Below are 22,764 nucleotides of genomic sequence, written 5' to 3' on the forward strand. Positions count from 1 at the left end.
ATGGCCCTTCAGCATATTGACCGCGCAGTATAACCACTGCTCTTACCGAAGAGCTGTAAACTACTCGACTAGGTGCGATACGATCCTCCTAGTCCAGAAGTCACCGGGTAGGAGGATAGGGGGGGTACCGAGGTAACCACGAGGCCCTCCAGCCCACGCACGACCTAAGCGTCATGTCTAGCCAGGGCTTCCGCAGTCGCCGCCGGAGGAGTCCAGGCACGTCCGGGCCTTAACCGGCTGGTAACCTGTCGGGCCGAGGTACGGCAGGTCGGAGGATAGTCCGAGGCGACGAGATCATCCAATGAAGTGACTCTGAAAAGTGGCGGTCGGTTAGTTACCTTGGCGAACGGTCTTATGCCGTGTAGACACTAAGTTGGTAGTAGTACGGGAAGAATCCATGAAAGTGAGAGGTTCCCCGTTTAGGTTTCCTCTAGGCCCTGGATTCTGATTGGGTAGGACTCGTACTTGGTGGTGATGCTTCGATCGCTTGGAGCAGACTCCAAGGGTTCTCTAGCCCTATGTGGAGTCGACGTGGTGAGCGATGACACAGCTTGGGTACTAGCCTGGACAGCTAGCAGAGGTTGGATAGGCCTCCGCCGGACCACGGGTTCACTGGGTGATTGAGGGGTCCCAGTGAGATGTGGGAGAACTGGGTAGGCCCCAGCAATGCTGATAACGTCTAAGAGCTTAGGACGCAGCCAATTGTCTGATTAGCTGAGTGTAGCGGGGGTTGAAGGTGGTGTCTATGCTGAGATGGGTAGCCTCAGCCTCTGGACATAGCTGGATCTCTAACTCCGCCCCTGTTTCGCATATACGGCGTATCCGTATCCACGCCCGTGGGGGTCCCGGGCCGGTACGGCTTATGCTAAGAGGGCTGGGTTCAAAAACCAAACAGGGGATAAATCCCTTGTGCAGTAATACTGTAACTCTATATCTATTTATATTCATCTCTCCATATCACTTCATATCTCTCAATCTTCCTATCTATATATATCACTATATATCCATATCTCTATCTCTATATAAATAAAGCTGTATAATTCTCTATATCTCTAAACTCTAACCCTTTATTTTTATCTATTTATATATCTATCTCATATATATATATAGTTCTCTTGATCTATATATATATCACTATATGTATCACTATATCTCTATACCTCTCTGTACACCTAATTATCTATATCTCTCTCCATCACACTTTATTTTTCTATCACTCTCTATCTATATTCTTCTCTATCTCACTCCACCACTCTCTGCCTCTCTTTCTCTCACTTTCTCTAAATCTATCTTTCTTTATCTCAATCTCTCTCTCGTCTCGCACACCAACATTATTATGCGGACCAAAGAAAAGAGTATCTGACAAATTACTTACTGGGAACTATCCGATACTACTCGCACGCCACCTTAATTTTTGCTTTAAGGGTTGGTATTACCGAGATTTCACCTGAACAATGGCCTTCCACGAGTTTTAAACATGGAGGTAAGCAGTAAGAGATTTTGTTTAAACAATCTTTGCAATTTTAATACTTGAAGTCAAAATGAGAACGACCTCTAACCCCTTTTTTTTCTTCTGCATAGCAAAACAATATTTGTTTATAATGAATTTTAACCATAATTTTTTTGTATATGTGTTGGTATTATGTTTCTTCAGAAATATTCACTACATTATGGCATATTTACGATTATTCCTAGCGAGTTCAAGCTATTAAACAAATTTATAGCATATTAGCCTTTATACAGCTACTAGGCCAGGCGCGAATTTAGAAATCATAAAAGGAGGGGGCACAGTTTCACGTTGGTGGGGGGTGTGTTATTCACTGTTCCCACCTTTAAAGCGGGTGGTCCGGGGGTCCTCCCCCGGGAAAATTTTGTTTTTAAGATGCAAATTTGTGCTGTTTAAGCTATTTTAGAATCTAAGTAATCAATATACAGTTGACAGATATTTAAATATTTTTAAAGATATATAAAATTAAATTTACAATAGCTTAAATCAAAATGGTACTAAATATATCTAAATAGTACAATTCAGCATTTGACAGCTTACGAAAACTTACTTGGTTTATGAAAGTAATGAGAAACTATGCCAAATCACAGAATGAAGTTTTAATAAGAAAATTAAATAGCTAAAATAGTACAAGTTGATCACCACAAATCATAGTTTAGCAAATTATATACAAAATAATACAATGCTACTTTATTTTGTATTATAATATGTTATTTACACATATTTTACAAGGACAAAAATGGTCATTAGAAATACCTGACAAGATACTTTGTGGTAATATGAATTAACATAATTATTTACTACAGTACATGATTTTTGCTGCAAATTCGAATTTGTTTTTCAAGATAATACAAAGTGAAGCTAAAAAAAATGTAATTTGCTTTCTCCTTGAATGCTTCCTCGCGAACTTTTCCACGACTTGAATGTGATCCACAGTAATGTCTCTATGAATGTGAAGTGCAGCTAAACCATTGAGTCTTTCCTGCCCCATAGTAGATCGCAGGTACGATTTTATTCTTCTGAGAGTCGAGAAAGATCTTTCCCCTGTACACGTTGTAACAGGCACAGTGAGGTATAACATTAGGAGAGTCTTCACATTAGGGCATAACTGTGTTGAGGATGCCATGATGGTTTCAACAGCTGACTTTGGTTTTTGTTCATTGTTGCACCACAACAAATGCCATGTACTGAGCTCACCTTCAAGTTCTGAAAGACTTCTAATACTGTGCACTCAAAATGAAGTTTAAACAAAAATACCCCTCCCTCTTCCTCTACCTGATAAGTATATGAGTGAAATAACTAGATGTTTGTTTTTTTATCATTATGAAACCCGTACAAAAGTATGCACCTTGTGTTTATAAATTCCAAGGCATTAATTAAGACCAGAATTTTATAGTAAGTTAAACTTTGTCAACAAAGGCCTGATATATGCAGTGATGCATAAAACACTATATGGTGCTTGAAATGAAGGGGCAGTAATCAAAAACATATAAAGAATATAATGACCTATTTATAACCTGCTATAAATTAAGTATTCAGTATAGTTAAAATAATTTTTGGGAAAGATAATATACAACATGTACAATGGGAATATTGTAAACTTATTTTTTTTCTAGATGTGAATGAGTGTATAAGAAATCTACACTCATGTGATGAAAAGACACAAGCCTGCTTCAACACTCCAGGGAGCTTTGAGTGCATATGTCGCTGGGGTTTTCTTTACAACAAAGAACAGAAACAGTGTGTTCGAAATGATTTGCTGATGGCTGCAGAGACAGGCAGTATAGAGAAAAAAAAAGGTATGTAATTGGATCGTTTTTACATCATGAACTACATTAGCCTCAATGTCATTGTTACACATAAATTTATCTCAAACCTACTAAATATTACCTAAACAATTTTTGAGATAATCTACCAAAACTGCCAAATAATTAGGGTTGAAGCACAGCAATTTTTATCGCCTTTAGTTTGTACAACATCAAATCTGTTCAAAGTTTTTGTAAACCTTTAACACAAGGCTGTATGCTGGGCTGGGCGACCCTTAACACCACACCTGGGGCTAGGAGAGACATTACCTCGGGCACCAACTGCCGTTACAGCAGTGTGAAGAGACCTCAGGGTACACAGATCGTTTGGCCAGGCCTTCTCCAGTGCTTAGCTTATTGTTGACCCTGCTGCTCCTAGACTACTTTAACACCTAGGTACCCACTGGGGCAAATATTCAGGTTCCACTATATCTGTTTGGTATGTCTAATCAGAAAAAAACTGTCAACATTGTTACAAAGAAATTATTTAGTTATAGACAGTACGTGTTATTAGGTATATAATTTTTTCAAACACAAGTCACTCTTATAAGAATTTAATACTTATAAGTACTTATTTATTAAATTGTCACATCCAACATTATAGCCTCGGCCGACACTCCAGGCCGATGACCAATTTACCCCCCCCCCCCCCCCCCCCCTTCTTCGTTGCATACCACAACATGGCCGCATCCCGGAGCAACCATCAACGACATTCCAGTCTGATACTCTATGCAAACATTGCATAGCAAGTAGGACAGTAGTGCTCCCACTGTCCATAGATGGCAGGTCACAAAGAATGGGTATTAAGTGAAATCATCTAAATGTCATGGGACAGCCAGAGCCATAATAGACATAATAAATGTAGTAATAATATGTAATATAATTGTAGAAGCTAATGTAAATGTGATATGTATGTATAGGTATTAAGTATGTAGGATAAGTGTGATGTCATCCCTCCTCTTTATTTAAACAAAAACCCGGGTCACAGTCCTGTCCGTGGCACAACATTCCGGCCATGGCCATTGTAGTGCCACCACTCGTCACCAGATGGCAGTTCTAAAATATGAACAGACACTGTATTATAGTTATGTTAAGGTAGGTTATGATTGTAAATATTTATGAAGATTATTAAGTGTGTAGTGTAAGTATGTTTCGTAGCCTTGTAAATAATATTGTAATATGCAAAGGGATAACAATATGTAAAATTGTAACATGAACGATTGTAGAAGGGAAATGTATATATCATGCGGGCTAACAAGCCTCGACAGCTCTCCTCTCTCCCAGCCAATCTGGGAGAATATATACCAACACAGTAAATAGTGGTATTATTGGCTTACTCATCTTTCTCTCTCCTTCTCCTTCTCTGCTAGCGACTCTTTGTGAGACCGCGGGCAATCCTCTGCTAGCGGCTCTTCGTGAGACCGCGGGCATCCCTCTCTACTACTACCAAAAGTAGTATGTGAATGGGGCTCCGAGATCAGGATGCAGGATGTGGTGCCGGTACCGGTGTCCACCATCTTGGATTCTGACATCACGGCGGCCATCTTGGATAAGCGTAACGGGACATAACGTAACGGGACAAGTAGATCACGGCGGCCATTTTGGATCCGCCATCTTGGATCCGCCATTTTGGATGACGTCATTGTGTTCTCGAACATTCCGGCGATGTGTTTTCCGCCATATTGGATGATGACGTCACCGTTTCAATTTTTGTTACGGCCGCCATCTTAAAATTTGGACGCCATCTTGAAAATCTTTAATTATTATCCGATTTTAATGAAAAAAATTCCAAAATTCATCAAAAAATTAACTTATTCGAATTCTGATTGATTATATCGATCACCATCCTCGGTTCAAACCCGGTGAGTCCAAAAAAAAACTAAAAATGGCGACAGGCTCCTTCCTCAACGGTGGATGCAGGCAGACTGACTCCTAGCACTTTTTTTCAAAACATATATATCGTCAGCTGGTATGACGACATGTCCGCCATCTTGTCTTCATCCGCTGGAGACCACCATCTTGTTTTCGTCTGCTAGAGTGTGCCGATAACATGTAGTATAATTATCTGGTCACCATACTTTTGTCCTCAACTGTTGACATTGAACATTGACCTTGACCTTTGTCCTTGACATTGAACTTTGACCTTGACCTTGAACTTTGACCTTGACCTCGAAATTTGAACTTGAAATTTGACCTTGACCTTGAAATTTGACCTTGACCTTGAAATTTGACCTTGACCTTGAAATTTGACCTTGATCTTGAACTTTGACCTTGACCTTGAAATTTGACCTTGACCTTGAACTTTGACCTTGAACTTTGACCTTGACCTTGAAATTTGACCTTGACCTTGAAATTTGACTTTGTCCTTGTCGACCATCATGGACCCGACATTTAATGTTCAGTACATGCTACCAGGAGCGACCAACTGCTGGAGTACGTCATCTTGTGTGTGTACTCATATTATAGAGTACATTTACATCTGGTTAATTTTATTTTAACCTGCTACAGTGCAGTAATCATTTATTACCGAGGTGCCCCCCGCCATCTTGAAATTCGGACGCCATCTTGAAATCATGTAATAATGTAGCTAGAAAAGCGGGAAAAAATCCAAAATTCATCAAAAAAATCACTCTATAACTTAAAAATCGAATCGATGGATCCCTGTCCACGGTTCGATTCTTGACCAGTGACAGTTGTAACTAATTATTAAATAAATGTTAGGTTCTGTTTTCCATTACCTTTCGCGGAGTTTATTAATCATTCGCTCTACGAAAAACAACTCAAGTCAATATACCTGGCCAACGAATTAAATCAGTGCCGATTAGCCTATTATGAAAGTCAAATTTTTCAATAATCTGAATAACATATAAGCCGTTCATGTACAAAGCCACACATATAGATCAATTGTCTTCAGTCCATAAGACCGAGTCATGACATTATCAGACGTATAGGCTAGTCATTTCAGGACCACATGAACTTCGTCGTTATCTAATTATATTCTATTAATCCAACGTGACATTTTTTAAACATACTAAAGGACCAAGTAACCTTGAAAAATATTTTAGTAACACCAAGAGGTTTTAAATTAGTAAATATTCAATCACTACATTTTGTACTACGCGCAATCAACAAAAGGGAAGCACTGACAACGAAAAGACAGCACCACCAACGAAAAGGCAGCACATTTGGAAGCACCGACAACGAAAAGGCAGCACATTTGGAAGCACCGTCATCGAAAAGGCAGCACATTTGGAAGCACCGACAACGTAAAGGCAGCACATTTGGAAGCACCGACAACGAAAAGGCAGCACATTCGGAAGCACCGACAACGAAAAGGCAGCACATTTGGAAGCACCGTCATCGAAAAGGCAGCACATTTTGAAGCACCGACAACGAAAAGGCAGCACATTTGGAAGCACCGTCATCGAAAAGGCAGCACATTTGGAAGCACCAACAACGAAAAGGCAGCACATTTGGAAGCACCGACAACGAAAAGGCAGCACATTTGGAAGCACCGGCAACGTAAAGGCAGCACATTTGGAAGCACCGACAACGAAAAGGCAGCACATTTGGAAGCACCGACAACGAAAAGGCAGCACATTTGGAAGCACCGACAACGAAAAGGCAGCACATTTGGAAGCACCGACTACGAAAAGGCAGCACATTTGGAAGCACCGTCATCGAAAAGGCAGCACATTTGGAAGCACCGACAACGAAAAGGCAGCACATTTGAAAGCACCGACAACGAAAAGGCAGCACATTTGGAAGCACCGACAACGAAAAGGCAGCACATTTGGAAGCACCGTCATCGAAAAGGCAGCACATTTGGAAGCACCGACAACGAAAAGGCAGCACATTTGGAAGCACCGTCATCGAAAAGGCAGCACATTTGGAAGCACTAACAACGAAAAGGCAGCACATTTGGAAGCACCGACAACGAAAAGGCAGCACATTTTGAAGCATCGGCAACGTAAAGGCAGCACATTTGGAAGCACCGACTACGAAAAGGCAGCACATTTGGAAGCACCGTCATCGAAAAGGCAGCACATTTGGAAGCACCGACAACAAAAAGGCAGCACATTTGGAAGCACCGACAACGAAAAGGCAGCACATTTGGAAGCACCGACAACGAAAAGGCAGCACATTTGGAAGCACCGACAACGAAAAGGCAGCACTTTTGGAAGCACCGACAACGAAAAGGCAGCACATTTGGAAGCACCGACAACGAAAAGGCAGCACATTTGGAAGCACCGACAACGAAAAGGCAGCACATTGGGAAGCACCGACAACGAAAAGGCAGCACATTTGGAAGCACCGACTACGAAAAGGCAGCACATTTGGAAGCACCGTCATCGAATAGGCAGCACATTTGGAAGCACCGACAACGAAAAGGCAGCACATTTGGAAGCACCGACAACGAAAAGGCAGCACATTTGGAAGCACCGACAACGAAAAGGCAGCACATTTGGAAGCACCGTCATCGAAAAGGCAGCACATTTGGAAGCACCGACAACGAAAAGGCAGCACATTTGGAAGCACCGTCATCGAAAAGGTAGCACATTTGGAAGCACCAACAACGAAAAGGCAGCACATTTGGAAGCACCGACAACGAAAAGGCAGCACATTTGGAAGCACCGGCAACGTAAAGGCAGCACATTTGGAAGCACCGACTACGAAAAGGCAGCACATTTGGAAGCACCGACTACGAAAAGGCAGCACATTTTGAAGCACCGACAACGAAAAGGAAGCACATTTGGAAGCACCGACAACGAAAAGGCAGCACATTTGGAAGCACCGACAACGAAAAGGCAGCACATTTGGAAGCACCGACTACGAAAAGGCAGCACATTTGGAAGCACCGACTACGAAAAGGCAGCACATTTTGAAGCACCGACAACGAAAAGGCAGCACATTTGGAAGCACCGACAACGAAAAGGCAGCACATTTGGAAGCACCGACAACGAAAAGGCAGCACATTTGGAAGCACCGACAACGAAAAGGCAGCACATTTGGAAGCACCGACAACGAAAAGGCAGCACATTGGAAGCACCGACAACGAAAAGGCAGCACATTTGGAAGCACCGCCAACGAAAAGGCAGCACATTTTGGATGCATCATCGAATAAGGAAGCACATTTGGAAGCTCCATCAACTAAAAAAGGCAAAAAGGAAGCACAAGTTACGAGATCTAAGTCTTAGTAAGAAATCATAATACAAGAAATAAAAACATTACATTCTTATAATTTAAATTATTTATTTTATTGCTTTACATTATACAAATGCAAGTAAAACAAGTCAATATTGTATGTAGCCAACATTCCTCAGTTCCTTGAGTATGAAGGATATTTCTTTGATGCACGAATAGTTTCCTGCACAAAGCGAACCATGTAGTAGTCTTAGCCGGTCAACCAATATGTTTGGATCTTTCCATGATGTGTAATCATTCTCTTCTACCACCATCTTCCTTGCACCTTTATAATAAATATTATGATCTCTGGTGTCTTCCGTTTTACCACCAACCTCAGGGTAACTTTCATGTTTGAGACGGTGATCATCACAAGCTTGATCAGATTTATTTAATATATCACGTCGTTTCCATCGTTTCGGTCTCAGGACACCGCCACATTCTTTGATCTTGGCAGCTTTAGGTGCTTCATCATAGTCTATGTCTTTGTCAACAGCCTCAGAGTCACTGTAACAATCACCGTAGAAGGAATCGTCTTCACCCAATTTACCGTAATAATTCGATGTTGATGATGTTGAAGTGTCTTCATCGTCTTCTTGCTTCCTTTTTAGGAGTCCATCATTTTTACAAAGTAGGAAAGATCTACTTGAATTCGGCTGGAATATATTCTCACTTTTCACGTTAAGGATTCTTCCATTGTCTTCATTCTTCCGTAAATCATCAACCTTCTTCAATTTAAGTTCTTTGTCGAGATCGGAAGAGCCAAGAAAATTATTGTCGTAATGCAGATCACTCTTCCTTAGGCTAGTAGATTCATCGTTGTCCTCTAGCTTGTACGCAGGCTTGGCGCTACAAGTTCTGCCATGTCTTTTTAGGCTCTCTCTCCGTGTAAACGACTCGCTACATCGAACACAACTTATCATATTGCGCAGTGAATTTTTAACACAGTCATTCTTCTCGTGTTGTCTTTTATTCTTTCTCAAGATAAATTCTTTACTGCAAAACTTACACCTATGTTCTTTTGAAACAGCGTCAGATCCCAAATCGGAATTCATATTAGTTACTGAGACTAATGCCAGATACCAATTGAGTGTTTTAAATTAGATTCAATACTTAAATAGAAATTTTTTCATATTTCATCAGCGAGAATTAATATATCTCATGCAAAAGTACTTTATGCATGTAGTTCTGCTTTTCAACAACAGATATCGCCACATGTCGCTTGCAGGTAAATAATATTTAGTTATTTTATGCGGGATGCGGGATGCTCACTAACGATCGCAAAAGAAGGATGGCTTCGTTAGACTCCAAGGAAAAGGAAGTTCGTCTTGCATGTTGGTGCTCCACAGATGTCTCATGGCGTAATATTAATTTGACTGAGTAATGATATTTGTTAATTCCACCTGATAAAAATATTGCAAGTTTTGATTTAGTAGCAGAAATTATCGAATTAAATGTAACTCCAAATAAAATGACATGTCTCATTAGAACAAAAAAAATCCATGCAGAGAGCGGTTTCTCAGAATAGTCAGAAACACTTGAAGAAACCACAGGAATGATTGCAAGAACACGGGAAAAACCATCAAAATATTGTCAAGAATAATCAGGAGCACACTGAGAAAACCACTATAATATTAACAATAATAATCGGAAGCACACGGAGAAAACCATCATAATATTGGCAAGAATAATCAGAAGCACACGAAGAAAACCGCCACAAGTTTTCTTTGATATCATTAAAATACAAAAAAAATTAATAAAAAATAAAAACGAAAAAAAATTCAAACATTCTGGCTTGTACTAGAACTCTATCTTTGCTCAACAATGAGAAGTTCACAAGCTAGCAGAATGTTTGAATTTTTTTTCGTTTTTATTTTTTATTAATTTTTTTTTTTGTATTTTAATGATATCAAAGTAAACTTGTGGCGGTTTTCTTCGTGTGCTTCTGATTATTCTTGCCAATATTATGATGGTTTTCTCCGTGTGCTTCCGATTATTATTGTTAATATTATAGTGGTTTTCTCAGTGTGCTCCTGATTATTCTTGACAATATTTTGATGGTTTTTCCCGTGTTCTTGCAATCATTCCTGTGGTTTCTTCAAGTGTTTCTGACTATTCTGAGAAACCGCTCTCTGCATGGATTTTTTTTTGTTCTAATGAGACATGTCATTTTATTTGGAGTTACATTTAATTCGATAATTTCTGCTACTAAATCAAAACTTGCAATATTTTTATCAGGTGGAATTAACAAATATCATTACTCAGTCAAATTAATATTACGCCATGAGACATCTGTGGAGCACCAACATGCAAGACGAACTTCCTTTTCCTTGGAGTCTAACGAAGCCATCCTTCTTTTGCGATCGTTAGTGAGCATCCCGCATCCCGCATAAAATAACTAAATATTATTTACCTGCAAGCGACATGTGGCGATATCTGTTGTTGAAAAGCAGAACTACATGCATAAAGTACTTTTGCATGAGATATATTAATTCTCGCTGATGAAATATGAAAAAATTTCTATTTAAGTATTGAATCTAATTTAAAACACTCAATTGGTATCTGGCATTAGTCTCAGTAACTAATATGAATTCCGATTTGGGATCTGACGCTGTTTCAAAAGAACATAGGTGTAAGTTTTGCAGTAAAGAATTTATCTTGAGAAAGAATAAAAGACAACACGAGAAGAATGACTGTGTTAAAAATTCACTGCGCAATATGATAAGTTGTGTTCGATGTAGCGAGTCGTTTACACGGAGAGAGAGCCTAAAAAGACATGGCAGAACTTGTAGCGCCAAGCCTGCGTACAAGCTAGAGGACAACGATGAATCTACTAGCCTAAGGAAGAGTGATCTGCATTACGACAATAATTTTCTTGGCTCTTCCGATCTCGACAAAGAACTTAAATTGAAGAAGGTTGATGATTTACGGAAGAATGAAGACAATGGAAGAATCCTTAACGTGAAAAGTGAGAATATATTCCAGCCGAATTCAAGTAGATCTTTCCTACTTTGTAAAAATGATGGACTCCTAAAAAGGAAGCACGAAGACGATGAAGACACTTCAACATCATCAACATCGAATTATTACGGTAAATTGGGTGAAGACGATTCCTTCTACGGTGATTGTTACAGTGACTCTGAGGCTGTTGACAAAGACATAGACTATGATGAAGCACCTAAAGCTGCCAAGATCGAAGAATGTGGTGGTGTCCTGAGACCGAAACGATGGAAACGACGTGATATATTAAATAAATCTGATCAAGCTTGTGATGATCACCGTCTCAAACATGAAAGTTACCCTGAGGTTGGTGGTAAAACGGAAGACACCAGAGATCATAATATTTATTATAAAGGTGCAAGGAAGATGGTGGTAGAAGAGAATGATTACACATCATGGAAAGATCCAAACATATTGGTTGACCGGCTAAGACTACTACATGGTTCGCTTTGTGCAGGAAACTATTCGTGCATCAAAGAAATATCCTTCATACTCAAGGAACTGAGGAATGTTGGCTACATACAATATTGACTTGTTTTACTTGCATTTGTATAATGTAAAGCAATAAAATAAATAATTTAAATTATAAGAATGTAATGTTTTTATTTCTTGTATTATGATTTCTTACTAAGACTTAGATCTCGTAACTTGTGCTTCCTTTTTGCCTTTTTTAGTTGATGGAGCTTCCAAATGTGCTTCCTTATTCGATGATGCATCCAAAATGTGCTGCCTTTTCGTTGGCGGTGCTTCCAAATGTGCTGCCTTTTCGTTGTCGGTGCTTCCAATGTGCTGCCTTTTCGTTGTCGGTGCTTCCAAATGTGCTGCCTTTTCGTTGTCGGTGCTTCCAAATGTGCTGCCTTTTCGTTGTCGGTGCTTCCAATGTGCTGCCTTTTCGTTGTCGGTGCTTCCAAATGTGCTGCCTTTTCGTTGTCGGTGCTTCCAAATGTGCTGCCTTTTCGTTGTCGGTGCTTCCAAATGTGCTGCCTTTTCGTTGTCGGTGCTTCCAAATGTGCTTCCTTTTCGTTGTCGGTGCTTCAAAATGTGCTGCCTTTTCGTAGTCGGTGCTTCCAAATGTGCTGCCTTTTCGTAGTCGGTGCTTCCAAATGTGCTGCCTTTTCGTTGTTGGTGCTTCCAAATGTGCTGCCTTTTCGTTGTCGGTGCTTCCAAATGTGCTGCCTTTTTGTTGTCGGTGCTTCCAAATGTGCTGCCTTTTCGTTGTCGGTGCTTCCAAATGTGCTGCCTTTTCGTTGTCGGTGCTTCCAAATGTGCTGCCTTTTCGTTGTCGGTGCTTCCAAATGTGCTGCCTTTTCGTTGTCGGTGCTTCCCAATGTGCTGCCTTTTCGTTGTCGGTGCTTCCAAATGTGCTGCCTTTTCGTTGTCGGTGCTTCCAAATGTGCTGCCTTTTCGTTGTCGGTGCTTCCAAAAGTGCTGCCTTTTCGTTGTCGGTGCTTCCAAATTTGCTGCCTTTTCGTTGTCGGTGCTTCCAAATGTGCTGCCTTTTCGTTGTCGGTGCTTCCAAATGTGCTGCCTTTTTGTTGTCGGTGCTTCCAAATGTTCTGCCTTTTCGATGACGGTGCTTCCAAATGTGCTGCCTTTTCGTAGTCGGTGCTTCCAAATGTGCTGCCTTTACGTTGCCGATGCTTCAAAATGTGCTGCCTTTTCGTTGTCGGTGCTTCCAAATGTGCTGCCTTTTCGTTGTTTGTGCTTCCAAATGTGCTGCCTTTTCGATGACGGTGCTTCCAAATGTGCTGCCTTTTCGTTGTCGGTGCTTCCAAATGTGCTGCCTTTTCGATGACGGTGCTTCCAAATGTGCTGCCTTTTCGTTGTCGGTGCTTCCAAATGTGCTGCCTTTTCGTTGTCGGTGCTTCCAAATGTGCTGCCTTTTCGTTGTCGGTGCTTCCAAATGTGCTGCCTTTTCGATGACGGTGCTTCCAAATGTGCTGCCTTTTCGTAGTCGGTGCTTCCAAATGTGCTGCCTTTTCGTTGTCGGTGCTTCCAAATGTGCTGCCTTTTCGTTGTCGGTGCTTCCAAATGTGCTGCCTTTTCATTGTCGGTGCTTCCAAATGTGCTGCCTTTACGTTGCCGGTGCTTCCAAATGTGCTGCCTTTTCGTTGTCGGTGCTTCCAAATGTGCTGCCTTTTCGTTGTTGGTGCTTCCAAATGTGCTGCCTTTTCGATGACGGTGCTTCCAAATGTGCTGCCTTTTCGTTGTCGGTGCTTCCAAATGTGCTGCCTTTTCGATGACGGTGCTTCCAAATGTGCTGCCTTTTCGTTGTCGGTGCTTCCGAATGTGCTGCCTTTTCGTTGTCGGTGCTTCCAAATGTGCTGCCTTTTCGTTGTCGGTGCTTCCAAATGTGCTGCCTTTACGTTGTCGGTGCTTCCAAATGTGCTGCCTTTTCGATGACGGTGCTTCCAAATGTGCTGCCTTTTCGTTTTCGGTGCTTCCAAATGTGCTGCCTTTTCGTTGGTGGTGCTGTCTTTTCGTTGTCAGTGCTTCCCTTTTGTTGATTGCGCGTAGTACAAAATGTAGTGATTGAATATTTACTAATTTAAAACCTCTTGGTGTTACTAAAATATTTTTCAAGGTTACTTGGTCCTTTAGTATGTTTAAAAAATGTCACGTTGGATTAATAGAATATAATTAGATAACGACGAAGTTCATGTGGTCCTGAAATGACTAGCCTATACGTCTGATAATGTCATGACTCGGTCTTATGGACTGAAGACAATTGATCTATATGTGTGGCTTTGTACATGAACGGCTTATATGTTATTCAGATTATTGAAAAATTTGACTTTCATAATAGGCTAATCGGCACTGATTTAATTCGTTGGCCAGGTATATTGACTTGAGTTGTTTTTCGTAGAGCGAATGATTAATAAACTCCGCGAAAGGTAATGGAAAACAGAACCTAACATTTATTTAATAATTAGTTACAACTGTCACTGGTCAAGAATCGAACCGTGGACAGGGATCCATCGATTCGATTTTTAAGTTAATGGGTGATTTTTTTGATGAGTTTTGGATTTTTTCCCGCTTTTCTAGCTACATTATTACATGATTTCAAGATGGCGTCCGAATTTCAAGATGGCGGGGGCACCTCGGTAATAAATGATTACTGCACTGTAGCAGGTTAAAATAAAATTAACCAGATGTAAATGTACTCTATAATATGAGTACACACACAAGATGACTTACTCCAGCAGTTGGTCGCTCCTGGTAGCATGTACTGAACATTAAATGTCGGGTCCATGATGGTCGACAAGGACAAAGTCAAATTTCAAGGTCAAGGTCAAATTTCAAGGTCAAGGTCAAAGTTCAAGGTCAAGGTCAAATTTCAAGGTCAAGGTCAAAGTTCAAGGTCAAGGTCAAAGTTCAAGGTCAAGGTCAAAGTTCAAGGTCAAGGTCAAATTTCAAGGTCAAGGTCAAAGTTCAAGGTCAAGGTCAAAGTTCAAGGTCAAGGTCAAATTTCAAGGTCAAGGTCAAAGTTCAAGGTCAAGGTCAAAGTTCAAGGTCAAGGACAAAGGTCAAGGTCAATGTTCAATGTCAACAGTTGAGGACAAAAGTATGGTGACCAGATAATTATACTACATGTTATCGGCACACTCTAGCAGACGAAAACAAGATGGTGGTCTCCAGCGGATGAAGACAAGATGGCGGACATGTCGTCATACCAGCTGACGATATATATGTTTTGAAAAAAAGTGCTAGGAGTCAGTCTGCCTGCATCCACCGTTGAGGAAGGAGCCTGTCGCCATTTTTAGTTTTTTTTGGACTCACCAGGTTTGAACCGAGGACGGTGATCGATATAATCAATCAGAATTCGAATAAGTTAATTTTTTGATGAATTTTGGAATTTTTTTCATTAAAATCGGATAATAATTAAAGATTTTCAAGATGGCGTCCAAATTTCAAGATGGCGGCCGTAAATAAAATTGCAACGGTGACGTCATCATCCAATATGGCGGAAAACACATCGCTGGAATGTTCGAGAACACAATGACGTCATCCAAAATGGCGGATCCAAGATGGCGGATCCAAAATGGCCGCCGTGATCTACTTGTCCCGTTACGTTATGTCCCGTTACGCTTATCCAAGATGGCCGCCGTGACGTCACAATCCAAGATGGCCGCCGTGATGTCACAATCCAAGATGGTGGACACCGGCACCGGCACCACATCCTGCATCCTGATCTCGGAGCCCCATTTACATACTACTACCAAACTTTCCGCTAGCGACTCCTTGCGAGACCGCAGGCACTTTCCTTGTCAGCACGTCCTCGGTCAGCTGCACTGGGCCGAACGGTCCACTCCCGCCTCAGAGTGTGAGGCTGCTCTACCCAAGAGCTGGCGCCAGGCAAACACCACGACTACCGAACGACCGAGCGAGGTCCACCCCGTCTCCACATCTTCATCAGACGAGGCCGCGACATTTGGCGCCCGAACGTGTGGCACACTTCATCATCGAGACTACAAGAGTTCACGAACAGCCAACAGCATTCGGCGACCTGAAGTGTATATTTACTAAACAAGTATAGAATAATGTGTGCAGGACAGACAGTGTAGAAATTCATAAACAATACTACCACACATACTGACAATCACACGTGAGACAGGTCAGCCACCAAGGGACTTTTACCTTATGACAGGAGAGGGACAGTGGCACAACACATCTGAGGGCAAACCAGTGAGATCGGAGTTAGCAACGGGTAAATTGGTTTGGGACACAATAGCAACACCAAGGCCCACACAGGCACCGACACAGAAGGCAGGGGCAAACCTCATAGACTGGGAGGTGCTTGCAAGCCCAGCAGTGCAACCAAACATGCATATGGGGCGGACAGCTACCGCAACAGGACGCATAGTGCTACCAGAGTTCAGTGGGCTAGCGCATGAGTACCCATGCGAGTTTGCACAGTGGTGTAAGGGACGGTTGACACAATGTGGGGTGCCGAAAGAAGAATGGACACAACGCACGAGTGAGCAATTGTGCGGGCAAGCTTGTGAGTGGTGGAACCTGTTGGGATGATATGACATACAGTGGCATGAGTTCACTACCCGCTTAACACGGCGCTTTGACGACCGCATGGCAGTCATGAGCTGTAAGGCTCGCTTCTACGGCGAGTCCCAAAAGGACTCAGTCAGTAGAGCAGTTCGTGGCAAACAAGCTGCGGCTGTACCGGCGCATAGCCCCGGGAGAAGACCCCGAACAAGCTTTACCAGAAGTTACGGCATTAATACGAGAAGAATTATAACCATTCCTCAGGCCATACTGCAATGGGACGGTAGAGGACTATGTACGACAGGCAACAGCTACAGAAGGCAACCTACGACACCTCCTGGGACGTCGGACCGGGACAACTATCCCCGAACGAGGGCCCAGACAGCAGGTCGGAGCACCTGCAGGGACAAGCAGGGCCATACCGCAGGAACGTCCATGGCGGACAGCAACACGGGCGAACGAGGGCCCACCTGGTGGGACAGACCAGAACACATCTCCAGAATGGTGGAATACAGACAATCGGCACGATGGTGGCCGACCACCACAGTGCCGTCTTGGATGCCCACAGGGCACGTATTACTGGCATCAGGACTGCCAGAGACACCAACAGCGAAAAGAACTAGCAGGAAACGGGCAGTAGGGGGTGTAGGACATACAGACTTACCCCCCGCGCCAGCCAATCCCCTGCCGCAAGCCACAGAGAACAACCTTGAACAACTGGGGCAGCTCACCACGCTAGAAAACCGACTGATGCGGATCCCCATCCCCCTGAACGGGAGACCGACTGCCACACTTATAGACACAGGGGCGAGCCATGTGTTCGTCGCCCAGCACTGTGTACCACCCGCAGATATCACACTGTGCCCTGCGCCTTGCTACAAATACTGGAACCGGGACAGCCATTGGAGATGCCATCATCACAGTGGGTATACGGGAGATGATGACTCAAACTCCAGCAGTCGTGGTAGAAGAACTCAGAGAAGATTTGGTACTCGGGCAGCCATGGTTGGTAGATCAGGATGCCTTGATTTCGCCAGCATCAGGCCTGGTAAATTTAGGTAAATGTGAACGCCTGGTAGTATATACACTAGGAAGCATACCACCACCCCAGGAGGAGCCCACAGGGTTGGAAGACCTAGACAATCAGGTACCCTCCGAATATCAGGACAATTTTAGGCGACTTCTGTGGGAAAGACGAAGCATCTTTGCCACTGCAAATCCACTAAAGCGCACCACAGTGACCGAGCACAAAATTCCTACCACACATGACGAACCCATATATGAAGCCCACAGAGGATATCGGTTCCGGGAGCAACGGCTGATACGAGAGCAGGTGCAAGAAATGTTGCGAGATGGGGTTATCTAGCCATCGAACAGTGCATATAATTCAAGCATTGTCTTAGCGGCCAAGAAGGATGGAACCATGCGGTTCTGTGTGGATTTTCGCCCACTGAACAGGGTTACGATCAGTTCCCCTCCACCACAGATCAGCATAGAAGAAGCCTTGGCAAGTCTAGACAATGCATGGGTATTTACAACTTTGGACTTACGCTCTGGCTACTGGCAGGTGCCAATCACCCCAAGCCACAGAGAAAAGACAGCATTTACTGTACTGGATGGCAGATGCTTCCAGTTCTGTGCCATGCCATTCGGCCTCAAGTGCGCACCGGCCATATTCCAAACTATGATGGTCCGCATACTAGAGGGATTCATCGGCCAGTTCGTGGTGGCTTACCTCGACGACGTGATAGTGTACTCCGAATCCTGGGAGCACCATGCACACCACCTGTCGCTGGTCCTGGAGCGGCTAGAAATGCACCACCTGACCTGCGCCACCCAGAAGTGCCACATCGGACTACGAGAGGTGGAATTCTTAGGGCACGTAGTAGACGCTGAAGGCAACCGACCCCACCCCGTATACCTAGCGAAGATTGTAGGGGCAGAACCCCCCAGAACACGCAAACAGCTGCAACAGTTCCTGGGCCTCGCCAACTGGCTACGGAACTATATCGCAGACTTCGCCACGCTCGCAACCCCACTGACAGACCTGTTGTCACCTCGACAGCACTACCAATGGACCCCAGCTGCTCAGGAAGCACTGGACAATCTGAAAACAGCCTTCTCCAGATGTCACACACTGTCCCAAGTAAACCCCGAAAGTGTGCTGTATGTCCAGACAGATGCAAGCACTGATGGTGTGGGGGCAGTGCTATACCAATTGGACCAAAAGGGAGACAGGTGCATAATCGATTATGCTAGTGCCAAGTTTGGACAGGCAGAAAGGAACTACCACAGCAATGAGCAGGAGTGCCTAGCTGTGGTATGGGCACTTAAGAAGTACCGGCCCCACCTGGAGGGGAGGCCATTTGTGCTACGAACAGATAACCAATGTCTCATGAGGTTACGAATGCTTCAGGGATGTAAGAGCAAGCTCGTAAGGTGGGCCCTGTTCCTACAATCCTTCGACTTCCTTGTCGAACACATCCCCGGGGTAGAAAACCAGCTGCCGGACACCCTGTCACGAGACCCCGATGAGGGCTCCCACCTGGAAGATGACGTGTCATGGGAGGAAATACTGCCACCTTCCCACAGGGCACACGACCACAGGCCAAGAGACACGACCTGTCGCCTGCTCACTGTGGGAGAAGATGATGACCCACCTCCAGTGGACCTGATCGAACTCAAACAACGGGTTCTCGACGCCCAACGCACCTCCCCAGATGCTGAGCGTCGACAAGCAAAGCAAGCAGAAGGACTGGATGAGATATGGACCATGAGAGAGGGCATGTTGTGTACGAAGGGGATAGGAAACAACCAGGAGTGGCGCATATATGTACCACCAGAAGCACGGGAAGCCGTTCTGCGCTTCATGCATGATCATGACCTGGCAGGACATCCAGGAGCGGACCAAACCCGACGGGCAACCAGCCAGCACTACCACTGGCCCGGCATAGCCCGGGACATACAGGAGTACGTAAGGACTTGCGAGAAGTGCCAGGAGCGAAAGGCACAGCCGAGTGATGGGACCGAGCAGCAGCCGCGCCTCCCCACTACCCCATTCCAGTCCATCGCGCTGGATGTTATGGGGCCGTATCCCCATACTGCCCGAGGGAAGAGGTTTCTGGTGGTGGTCACGGACCTCTTCACACGATGGGTAGAAGCATATCCTACCATTAACATCCGAGCCAAAACCATTGCAAGAATCCTGCAGACGGAATTCTTTCCACGATGGGGATACCGCAGGGACCTCCTGACGTACAATGCCACCAGTTCATCGGAAGGCAGTGGCAAGAATTATGTCGGGCATGGAAAGTGGAACACCGGACTATGCCGGCTTACCATCCACGAGCCAACCCAACGGAGAGACGTAACCAGGAGCTGAAAGTCCAAATGTGCATACGTCTGGGGGACGACCATACCACATGGCGGAGGCCCTGTTCTGCATCCGCCGCAGGACCAATGCAGCCACAGGGATGTCCTCGGCACAAATGGTCCAAGGCCACAATCTGCCCATGCCCGGCGAATGGACGGCCCATGGAGTGACAGATGAAGGGGAAGACCCCGAGGATCGCAGTCGGCGGCAAGACATTGAGCTGACAACAGCGCGAGAACACCATAGGGCCTACACTCAGCAGATAACCCCGCAGACCACACGACAACCACCGGAGCTACAGCCAGGTGACCACGTGTATGTCCGCACACATCCCCTGTCCAACACAATTAGGAACTACTGCGCTGGACTGAGCCCCAGGTGGTCAGGACCACCCCGCATCCTGAAGCGGCTAAGTCAAAGCACTTATTTGGTGCGCCGGGGTAGACAAATGCGAAAAGTACACTGGGACCACATCCGGAAAACAGCACTCTCAGAAGGGGGCAATTCCGTGGAATTGATGTGACCGGAACGATGCCGGACAACACCAATCTGTCACACCCCAAGGAATGCCGCATCTGTTCGAGGGAACACCGAGCCCAAGGACAAGAATGGAGAGGCCAGCATAAGCCCCTGCCACGACCCCGAGGCGACAGCACCAGAGGCACCCGGCACGAATGCAGATCCTTGATGTCACTGGGACACCAGAGGCGGGTGTAAGCACCACGGAGGAGCAGCCCCTGGTGACAGAACTGGACGACATTGAGACAACAGAACCACCCTCCCCTACCCGAGGCAGGTGCCGACTTCCGGGTCAAGGTGGAGGAACCGGCTGAGGACAACTAGAGACACCGCCGACGACGACACCGGCCCCCACTGTACCTGGCAGATTATGTCACAGGCTGCGAACTGGACACACTGGCGATTGGTGACCCAGGGAGTCCGGAACCAGCAGGCCGGCCCTGACGCTCGCAACCACTAGGAGAGAAGGCATCATGTGTCTGCTGGAGGGCACGCGAACGGCCTAGATCCGGGCTTTTCCGGGGGGGGGGGGGCATCTGACGTCGTACCTTCTCTTTATTTAAGTCCGCGGCACAACATTCCGGCCATGACCATTGTAGTGCCACCACTCGTCACCAGATGGCAGTTCTAAAATATGAACAGACAATGTATTATAGTTATGTTAAGGTAGGTTATGATTGTAAATATTTATAAAGATTATTAAGTGTGAAGTGTAAGTATGTTTTGTAGCCTTGTAAATAATATTGTAATATGCAAAACATCCAAACGGATAGCAATATGTAAAGTTGTAACATGAACAATTGTAGAAGGGAAATGTATATATCATGCGGGCTAACAAGCCTCGACAGCTCTTCACTCTCCCAGCCAAACTGGTATAATTAACATTCGTAGTGCCTCTGAAAAGTATGGGATTGACAAAATGAAACTATCTCGCCTCATTAATCAGGGTGGCCACTCAACCGGGAAATCGGGAAATCTGTGAAGTAACCGTGAATTTTCGTGAGCACCGGGAATACCTTGAAAAAGCCAGGAATTTTCGTAGAGTCGGGAACGTGTATGTGCGGGATTTTTCATCATGAAATGTATACGCATCAGCAGTAAATAATACATTTGTTGTATAAACTCTTTAAATAATAATTATCTTATTAAATGTAAGTTAAAATAATGCATTATGATGGCGAGTAACCACAGTTTTCGATGTCTATTAAAAAAAATGTGACGAGTCTGCTTGCGCAGGTACGCATGCGCACAGCGATCGATCGATATTTCTCCCAGCATGCATTCTAGCAGTCAAGTCACATGACTTGTTTGCTTCCTCGTTCGCACGCGCGCTTCACCATCTTTGTTGTACAGTTTTAGTGCTCGGACAAGGTTATACGATTTTCTACGCAAGTGAAGTGTGTTACATGTTGGAATATTACGTTTAGAAGTCCATACGCGCAGCATTTGAGGATTTATCAATTGAAGTATTTTTGTGCGTGGCTCAAGTCCGTCTTATGTTTACAGTAATTGTTTAATATAAATCGCCGCATTTGGGTTTGATTTTGCATATATTTGTTTTATGATGAATATATCCTATTTACGTGAACAACAGAAAGAGTTTGATGTAACAACTATTTGTTTTATGATGTAAATATAACTATTTTCTGTACAGTAAGGTTATGTGATCTGCAACAGTGTGTAATTAATATGCCAAAGTGTTCCATTACCACGTACAGTGGTAAGTACAAATATGAATTTGAGTGGGTGGAAAGGGACCCCAAGTGTAGTACAAATGCATTGTGCAAATTGTGTAATGGAAAAATCAATATTAGTAGTATGGGTAGAACCGCCCTTGTTAGTCATGCTAAAGGTGCAAAGCACACATTTGCGGCAGCAAATAAGGCAAGATCTTTACCTATGGATGTGTTTGTTAAGAAAAAACAAGATTTAAAGCCTACATCTTCGGTTGTAACACTTACACTGACGTCGTCCGACCGACGACCATCCCTAAGCCCGACCTGCAACTGCCAGTATACTCTCCCGCTAACGGAACGCACCCCTGGCCGTGGCCCACCCGAGTCGAGCGAGCCACCGAGCCGAACGGCCAAACCAGACATTATTATTATAAAGCACACTAAATCCGAGTGGACTAGAGACGAACCACACCCATTCCCCCTCAAACAATTAATTACGAATTTTGCGACCTTAAAGTCTCTTCCAGACGCAGTCATTTAGTTTTTAACGTAATGAGGTCAAGCTTGGCGCGGCAGGGGCCGACGCGCCACCGGACGCCATGCCAGTTCCGCAGTTCTACTCGACTCGCGGACCGGGACGGACCTACGTCCCACGGAGAGACCACAACCATTGTCTTCATCGCAAGTAACGTCCGGTAA

The 22,764-nt window shown here is 44.3% G+C and overlaps 1 protein-coding gene across 2 annotated transcripts in view; it reads left to right on the plus strand.

Annotated features, from left to right (window-relative positions):
* Positions 1-22,764, plus strand: part of LOC134527441 (uncharacterized) — an 84,102-nt gene that overhangs the window by 37,520 nt on the left and 23,818 nt on the right. For both annotated transcript variants that reach the window (XM_063360126.1, XM_063360125.1), the window contains exon 7: positions 3,124-3,306. In XM_063360126.1, the coding sequence (XP_063216196.1) occupies positions 3,124-3,306 (183 nt within the window). The remainder of the gene's footprint in view (positions 1-3,123; positions 3,307-22,764) is intronic.

The sequence above is a fragment of the Bacillus rossius genome, chromosome 1, assembly GCF_032445375.1.
Source record: "Bacillus rossius redtenbacheri isolate Brsri chromosome 1, Brsri_v3, whole genome shotgun sequence".
NCBI classification, from domain to species: Eukaryota; Metazoa; Arthropoda; class Insecta; order Phasmatodea; family Bacillidae; genus Bacillus; species Bacillus rossius.